Genomic DNA, 9,723 nt, shown 5'->3' on the forward strand with positions numbered 1-9,723 from the left:
TGTATATACTATTTAGTACGACGGTAATACTAAAAATGCTTTCCTATACGTGATGGATTTTGAAAGTCGAATCCTTCCCTTTCCTTTCTTTCTTAAATTTTAGCACATACATAGAAATAAATCTTAAGAAGAAAGTCAGAATCTATTGATGGCGCATCAGTAATTACACTCACACACAAGTGCATGTATAAATAGGCGTAGCCATTTCCACCTTTCTAATTAAAACCAAGAAACAAATTGATCAATTATGCCTAGATCAATGGATCCACTTGTTCTTGGACGTGTAATAGGAGATATTTTGGATCCTTTTACAAGTTCTGTGACTCTGAGGATTGTCTATAACAACAACACGGAAGCTATCACCTGTGGTGAACTCAGGCCCTCCCAAATAGTCAACCAGCCAAGAGTTGAAGTTGGTGGACATGACTTCAGGACCTTCTATACTCTGGTAATTAATTAAGTTCAACTCCACACACATGTATTAATTAATTGGTTATGTTATTCTTCATTTTGGTCGTTTTATGGTCGTTGATTTCATATTGCATGCAGATCATGGTCGATCCTGATGCACCTAGCCCAGGTGATCCAAATCAGAGGGAATATTTGCACTGGTAAGTGCCCCTCCCTCGCTTGTTTATGAGATGAGATCACGTAACATATTAGAGGATCCATTCTCTCTTAAAGACACTCTTTAATTTGCTGTATGAAAGTTGTTGAGATTAATTATCATGGATGTAGATATATCTTAGCCTTGTTAGAAACAGAAAATTTGGTCATGCAGTCGTTGTAAAATAATTTGAAGATTATCAATCACATTTCTATAAAATGCCTTTTTCTTTTCCATCATTATTTCTCTCCAAATTTATACTTCCGCGTAGAATGTCGTTCATGCGCACTACTAAACAAAACCTGTATAGTGACAGAATTGTTATGGAAATTTCGTCACTAATTTCATTCTCGCTACTATTTTCCATCGCAAATTCCCTCGCAAATGATTTTGTGAGAGAATTTGTGACAGAAAGTAATAGCGAGGATGAAATTAGCGATTGAATTTTCATAATAATTTTGTCACTATACAGATTTTTTCTAGTAGTGATGTTCATGTCAAGTTTCTTCCGGATATTCTTAACTTTTGAGCAACTTCTTTTCACTATTCTTAATGCTTGTATAGTTATATGAGATTAAGTGGGGCGCCCTAACCCCTCCATGGTTCCACCAGCACTTCGGTCTAATGTGTGACACATTGGGAAAATATCGCTTCGCTACTTTTAGTTTTTCTAAATTAACACAGCAATTACCTTACAACTGAAAAAAAATTATAAATATTATATGAAATATCTTTTTGCCTAAAAATTATTTAATAACCTTGCTTTTTTTTTTTCATTGATTACCTAGGTTGGTAAGCAATATTCCAGGAACTACAGGGCCAAGCTTTGGTATGTGTACGCAGCTTTTATTTTCTATATATCTGCCGTGGACCTTTTACATTTCCTTGGAACTGATCAATTATATAGCCTACTTGTTGTCAAACTAACTTATATGTCTGAATGTAAGATCTAAATTCTTTGCGTTGCATCACTTCTAATTCTTGTTTATTTAAGACTTTCAAAACAAGAATAAAGAGATGTCAAAATTACAATTGGTCTTTCCATTTATGAATTACATTTAAGATATAACAATTTACTAAAAATAGATGAATTATAAACTTATTATTATTTATCATAGCTGAATTATAAAATTTTATTAAAATAAATTTAATTATTGTAACATTTTAATTTTAAAAATTTATTATTTAAAATTTTAATTTGAATTTTAAAAATTATATATAATACTAAATAAATCGTTGAATGGTTGACAAATAAATTTTTTTCTTAAAACCATAGTTTAAATTAATTTTAAAACATTTAATAGAATGCAAATAATTTTTTATTAATAATTAATTTGATCTTAATAAATATACAAAAATAATTGATAGAATAATTAATTTATATTTTGTGAGCATGAGTCAAATGATAAAAAAAATTAATCTAATAGTTAACTATGAGATAGTTGTTTAACTAGAGATTATTCATGTGTGTAAGCAGTCATCCATTGTTGTTGTTGTTAAATAAAACACCTTATTTCTTTTTGTTAGGCAATTATTCATTCTAATAACTACATGATAATTAGTTAATTTTAAAAATATTTAATTGAGAAATAGTAAATATTTTGACTAAGCAAATTATAACATATGCGTGTGTATGCTATATTACACTATCTTGCAGTCTTATAAATTGAATATTTTATTTTATCTGTAATGCCCGCGTATTTTACAGGAGAAGAGATTGTGTGCTATGAAAGTCCACGACCAACAGCAGGGATTCATCGAATTGTTTTTGTGTTGTTTCGTCAGTTGGGCAGACAAACTGTACATGCTCCAGGATGGCGCCAAAATTTCAACACAAGAGATTTTGCTGCGATTTATAATCTTGGATTACCAGTTGCCGCTAAGTATTTCAACTGTCAACGAGAAAATGATTCGGGTGGAAGTAGAAGGACGAGACAATAATACAGTGAAGAAAATATAAGGACGAGACATATATATATATATATATATATATATATATATATATATATATATATATATATATATATATATATATATATATATATATATATGGGGCAGGTTATATTTACAAACTTTTTTGTTTACAAACTCTTACAAACTATACTATGTAGGACCGGTCCTACATTAATCACACAGTGTACGACCGGTCCTACATTAGTGTAATTGCGAAAAAAGTTTGTAAACGGATCCTGTTCCTATATATATATATATATATATATATATATATATATATATATATATATATATATATATAGAAGAGATTATACTTACTACCTCTTACTACTAAATCTTAACTGTTGATTTTTGCCAATATAACAGTTATAATTTATTGAAATTAGTAATTAATTAAAAAACATGATCCATAAATTACAATCGTTAAACTGGTGAAAATCAACAATTAAAATTTAATAGTAAAAAATAATAAGAAAAATAGGTAGTAATTAGTAATTACGATATGTTAATAATCGTGACCGCATGCTATCTCATGCCTACACAAGTTATTTCCAAGCCTCCTGATTGGCTTCATTTGCTGCTGTATAAGACTTCTAGTTTTTAACTATGAGAATGTTGGAATTGAATTTTTACTTTTATTTGTGATCAGAAAGGAATAAGGCAAAATTAATGTTAGGTAATTTAAATAGACAAAAAAATCATTAAAAAGGATTATTATAATTTAAATTGATTAGAGAAAAGCACTTGCTGATGAAATTATAAGTTCGATTCCTATGAGAAGCATTTTGGGGTCAGTAATGAAAATCTTCTCACTCCAAACCATGAAGAGATTAGTCTCATCCTGTGACGTGAGGAATTCATGAGTTTACTAAAAAAAGAAATACAATGAGGTAGGTGATGAGTCTCCAATTTATTATGTATTAAGGTTAATTTGGACATGAAATTGATTAAAAGTAATTAAAAATTAAAATTATTATAATTAAAGTGTTATTTTATTCTCAGTAATATTCTCATAAAAATTCTTATATTTTGCAGCAATTTTCAGCTCAATAAAAAGATAAATTGGAGAGCTTAAGTAAATTTGTTTTGAATTTCTGAATCATATAATTGATTGAAGATCTTATTGAAAATTTTCTTGAATATTTTTTAGGAAATTGTTTCCATTAAATATAAAAGAGAAGATTTTAAAGATTTAATTAAACATATGATTGGAGATTATAGTAAAGATTCCATAGAAGATCTTATGGGAAATTAAAAGATATGGTTTCATCTCAATAATAAGTAACTCAGTCAGAAACAATGGAGCTTTTGAACAATTGAGAAGAGCAAATCCTATTTTGGAGAGAGAATCGCGTCTTTCATGCTTTAGAGCATTGGGAGCGGGTTGACTTCAAGAACAAGCTGAGAGTTTTGAGGATTTTTCACGCCATCACACCAATGGAGTTTGAGGGATTTTTTTTATTTTCTCTTGTCTTTGATTTCGCTATGTTAGGCTAAATTTTTATGTAGTTAATGGTAGATGAAACCTAATTGAATTATTATGTTTATGGATTAAATTTTTCTGTAATTTTCCTTTTTATAATTGAGTAAATTTATCTATGTTTAATGCTTTCTATGAGTTTGCTCCTTGTAGATTGATTTAGGGGAATCGTATGACAATAAGGATTTTAGTACATGAACCTTGATTTGATAAATTCATCATAATCCTTGTGATCTAGGGATAGACATATGGTAATTATGCAATCTTTAGATTCTTGTTGTTAATACATGTTTTCTTGGGGGAACAACTCGGGAACTAGGATTCTTTCAAGATTACATAGAATTAAGGTAACAAGAAATTGAACCTTAACTACTTTAGAGGAATTGATTGGCATTATATTAAAGGCATTTATTTGATTTTTTTTTTTTTTTGATAACATTTATTTGATTGTTTAATCCATAACATAAGAAGGATATTGCAAGAAATCGAAACCTTAACTACGCTCTTCTTGATTTTCAAAACTTTCATCCTTTTACTTTCTTGCTTTTAATTCTGAAATTGAATGTTATTGATTGTTTTTAATTTCAATTCTTTTCGTCTCAAATTCGATTGTCCAACTAAATTGTTGTTAGCGAATTAGTGTTAGAAAACCAATCCTCATGGGAACGATCTCGTACTCAGTACACTTTTGTTCCTTTTACGACCAGTGCATTTGCCGAAGTCATAACAAGTTTTTGGATTATATTTATAATCTCTTACGATTATTTTTATTTTTATTAGATTAAAATCAAATTAATTGCTCTCACTTGAAGTCATTTTTCAACTGCATGTTGATTTAATTTTGATCCAATAATTATAAAAGTGGATGTAATGGGAAAGAAATTATAAATATAACTTCTCCCGGGGACAACATTCATTCGAGTTATTATGTTCAATAATGTGACATATGTTGTTAATGGTTATTACACATCCTTTATTGGTCACTAAATGGATAACTATTATTCTTGGGGTGTAATTAGATCCGATGAAGCCGAATTTGGATTAAATAGGCTAAGTTTATATAGAATATTTTGAATTCCATCTAACGTGACCCATTAACCTATTTAAGCATGTGAATTTAATCCTATTTAGCCTATCAAGTTAAAAAAAAAAATTAAATTAAAGTACAATTGGGACAAAAAAATTTGTATTGATATTTTTTCATAAATTATTCCAATATTTTTATAAAATTTCTAATATATATATATATATATATATATATATGTGTGTGTGGAAGGTTATACTTACAAACTTTTTGTTTACAAACTCTTACAAATTATAATAAGTATGATCAATCATACTTAGTGTAATTTATAAAAAAAAAAGTTTGTAAACAGATTCTTCTCATATATATATATATAGAGGAGGGTTATATTTACAAACTTTTTGTTTACAAACTATACTATGTACTCCCGGGAGAACATTAGGTTACACTACGTTCTCCCGGGAATACATAGTGTAATTTACAAAAATTTATAAAAAAAATTTGTAAACGGATTCTTCCCTATATGTATATATACACACACACACATAAGCTTAGGTTAAGAAAAAAAAGTCTTACACCCATATTAGCAATTGATTTATTTGCATTAATATAATTCACATATATAATAAATTACACGGTGTAAAATGATTTTATTCAATATATATAACGGAAATCATACTCTCCTTCTACATGAGAGAAGAACTTTTTCCTACACAAATTCGTTTTCCGTGCCAATTAATTTTTTTTCTTTTTTAATTTAAAATGTGGGACCCACATTTAACTTATCTCTACTTTTTTTTTCTCTCCTACTCTCCTACAACATGAGAAAATATGCACCCTATATATAAACCCTTTTTTTTTGGTAACATATATAAACCCATTTAATTATATAATAAAATATGTGTATCCACTTGATAATGCATTGATGGGAAATGGAAACAGTTAGGTAGTGTTTGATTGAGATGAAATTTTTTAATACTAGGGAAATGTAAATACTAGAGATCTGTAGAGAAAGTGAATTAGATAGGAAATTTTTAAAAAAGTTGTTTGGTTGGACAAAATTTTACCAGGAAAATTGAATTAAATTTCTGAATGTGCGTTTGGTTGAAGATAAAATATTGATGGGAAAACTTAATAAAATTACAAAACTATCCTTATAAAAAAACATGTCAGCTATGCATCCTGTTAGAATTACTTCACCATGATCCACAGCATCGACAAGCCATGTAACTTCAGTCCCTTTTTCATCTCCTCTTCTACAACCATAGTTGCAAGACCCACAGTAATGATGTTCTGATGAATTTCTAGGCACATAATCAACTTGAAGACCAAGATTCTTACAACCTTTTCGGAGAACTTGATTTTGGAGCCCTTCCTCCACACATTTATCTGTTACACCAATCCTTTTACACACCATGTCCATGGCAGAAAGATATTCATAGCCTGAAAAGAGTGATAGCTTGCGGTCCTCTGCCCATTCCTTAAGCACACAATTTGGTGTTCTAATAGATGCAGCCCAATTAACAGCAGAACCACCACCCACAGGCAGACTCAAGTGAATCGAAGTCAGACTGGTGTTCGAATTTGGGGTACAGCTGGGATTAACAGGGGTAAACTTGTCTTATTTTTCATCTTCACTTTCCATCAAAACGAATTTCTCAGCAATACCATGGTGGGAGAGGGCAAGTGAATCCGTGATTTTCATCCATTTTTCACTTTGATCTCGATGGCTAGGCAAGGAGGAATGATGGATAAGGGAAACGATGTCCTCAACCAAACGTGATGTTTTAGGAAACCCACTTACACTTAAATGGGATTATTTTGATATGTCCCGAACCAAACACTGCCTTATGGTGATGACAAAGAAAATAAAGCGTAAAAGGGAACATGATGATTTTAATTGGGAATAATTCTCTTCTAGGGAAGTAGGACCATCTTTACCCTCTCTACCTGTTCTAGTTTTATATTTTCAAATTTTTAATCCATCGAACATGACTTTGAGAAGAGTTTTGGTGGTACAGGGGCATCAAATTTTAAGTGTTTCAAACCAAAAAAAATGTGACAATTAATAAGAAGAGAAGAGAGTAAAAAAAAAATTATACAAATATCAATCTCTCAAAAAAAAAAAAAAAAAAAGTACATGAGGCAGAACCACTAAAAATGTTTCATGAGTTTCAACCACAAATATCTATTTATTAGTGATTCCCGACAAGTGTTGAAAATATTTTGCCAATGTTTGGCTTTATGTGCATATCTTGTTCCTGACAATAATAACTTACCTGCTCCCAATCATTTTTATTGAATGGGGGGAGTTATATATCCATCTACTAATTGAATGGGGCTATTCAATATTCCTAATAATATCCTCATTTCTGTGTGTACTTTCATCAAAACTTCTCTAACCTTGATTTAGTGCTTCTAGGATTGTGCTGGAGCCCAGGACTTTTCCTCCATATTTTATCCATATACTTTATAAGTTCCTTTATAATGTATGATGTTAGAATTTTTTTTATCGAATGTTATTTATTATAATTATGTATTTTGAAAAGTATAGAGTTATAATATTAAAAAAAAATATTCTCTCCACGTCAATCAACATATTCTGAAAAAAAAACTTTAATATTATAATTATATACTCTAAAAAATACGTAGTTATAATAAATAACATAAGATATTTTTTTTTCAGCAACGTGAGAGTATGATTTCCCAAAATATATACTCAAACTTTGAATCATTTTGCATCAATGTTAAAAATTCAAATTGAACGAGGGATGCGGGATGGTCTCCGCGACGCTCATTTCATAAATAAAATAAAATAAAAAAATTAGAAAATGTCGTGGATGGAGGTACATACGACACTTTCTTTTAACAAAAAAAAAAAAGAGTAGTTCTTTGGTGGATGAGTTGAGGAACTCAACACCTCCCACTAAAAAATAGTTCCCCGTGCATGCGTACTAAAGATGAAAATTGCCAAATCAAAAACCCCAATAAAGTCAAACAACGTCCATAGATATATCATGTAACTGACCTAAGCAGTGAATATTAGGTAACATAGAATGTCTACAATATACAATTCTCTACCAATGGAATAAACACAGAACTACAAACACACAGTACTTTTGAGATCTCTTAACTCTCCTTACTCCAATTCCTTCCCTCGATTACTCGGTAAATAACCCCCCACTCCTTTATAAATGTTTATTATTCTAACTTCAATTCTGAACATCTAACAAGCATATCAGGCAGTTACATAACACTCCCATAATTATAATAACCAATTGGGTTCCCCGCATTCCGACCATTTCAACACATCCTGTTACGTGCCCAACCACAAGTGGCCCAGCTCCAGACACCAATAGTTCTGGAAGGCCCATTAGGAAGAAAGGAAGTTCAGCTTGGATGAAGGATTATACATGTAATTGAAGTAAGGAATGAAATAGTCAAACTGATAAGCTTGTTAGTGAATTGTAATACAATGGGGTAGTTGTAGGATGACAGGTGGTATTGGTTGTTAGATGGGTAGAATCATATGTGTAACACAATGGAATTAATAAAAGCTCTGATGAACATGCAATTGAGGGATATGAAATAAAAACTTGAAGTTTCTTTCTCAGAAATTTTTTTTTCCCTGTTTTCTCTTAGGCTCTGTTTGGGAGATGGTTTTTGGAGGGGAAGGGAAGGGAGAGTTTTAGGAAGTTCTTCCCTTGTTTGTGAGTTAAAAAAAATGAGGGGAAGGAATTGGGAGTTTTTACTAAACCCTCCAAAATCCTCCTTCTTCTTAAAATTTAAGTTCCCCAATTTGGAGGGTTTGAGGGGAAAAATATTAAAAATTACTTATCTACCCTTAGCATTAAAATGTAAAAACTACATAATGTGAATCATTTTTAAATGTGACATTATTAGAAAAATCTCAAATACCGACAAAATTTAACGAGGAAAAATATTTCGTCAAAAAGAGTGATGAAATATTTGATGAAAATCTTATACGTCAAAAAACTTCCCTCAAAACTAAAGACGAAATTAGAGACAGAACAAATTTTGCCATAATTACTGAAATAAAAATTTTACGGAAAAAAAAATCAACCAAAGTTATAGATAGAATCTAAATTCCGTCAAATCTTTCCACGAAAATATTTTCGCCCAAAATTTTGAAGAAACACATTTCAATAGAAAAGCTTCGAGGTAAAACAATTACGTCAAAATATTTTACGATAAACATTTCCATCAAAATTTCTGACTAAAAATATTTCTGTAAAAAATTTGCTTGTCAGAATTCTTTACGGAATCTAAATTTTGTCAAAACATTTCCCTCAACATTTATCACAAAAACACATATTCATCGAATTTTTTCACGAAAAATATTTCCATCAAAATTTTTATTGAAACACATTTCCATCGAATTTTTTTGAAAATTTCATCAAAAGTCTTTACAGAATTTAAATTTCGTCGAAAGTTTTTTACGGAAATATTTTCGTTAAACTTTTTGACAAAAAAATTTCTGTCAAAATTTTTAACGAAACACATTTGCATCGAAAATTTTCGACGAAAAATATTTCCGTCAAGTTTTTCGATAAAAAAAATTTTCCATCAAAATTTTCAACGGAACACATTTCTGTCAAAAATGTTTTCGTCATACTTTTTGACGAAAAAATATTTTGT

General features: G+C 29.9%; 1 protein-coding gene across 1 annotated transcript; it reads left to right on the forward strand.

Annotated features, from left to right (window-relative positions):
• The first annotated feature begins 241 nt into the window (after positions 1-241).
• On the forward strand, positions 242-2,548 carry LOC133303565 (protein HEADING DATE 3A-like). The gene is made up of 4 exons (XM_061503486.1): positions 242-448; positions 550-611; positions 1,396-1,436; positions 2,316-2,548. The coding sequence occupies exons 1-4, from the start codon at positions 248-250 to the stop codon at positions 2,546-2,548; spliced, it is 537 nt and encodes a 178-aa protein (XP_061359470.1). The 5' UTR covers positions 242-247.
• Positions 2,549-9,723: the final 7,175 nt, after the last annotated feature.

This window comes from Gastrolobium bilobum, unplaced genomic scaffold, assembly GCF_033153095.1.
Source record: "Gastrolobium bilobum isolate Gb01-03AN ecotype WA unplaced genomic scaffold, APGP_CSIRO_Gbil_v1 utg23698, whole genome shotgun sequence".
Lineage (NCBI taxonomy): Eukaryota > Viridiplantae > Streptophyta > Magnoliopsida > Fabales > Fabaceae > Gastrolobium > Gastrolobium bilobum.

What these genes read in the sequence shown, in the direction of transcription:
- LOC133303565 (XM_061503486.1), top strand. Translation starts at nt 248, where the DNA reads ATGCCTAGATCAATGGATCCACTTGTTCTTGGACGTGTAATAGGAGAT. An exon ending in TCAGGACCTTCTATACTCTG is followed by an intron (nt 449 to 549) that starts GTAATTAATTAA and finishes TATTGCATGCAG; the next exon opens with ATCATGGTCGATCCTGATGC. An exon ending in AACTACAGGGCCAAGCTTTG is followed by an intron (nt 1,437 to 2,315) that starts GTATGTGTACGC and finishes CGTATTTTACAG; the next exon opens with GAGAAGAGATTGTGTGCTAT.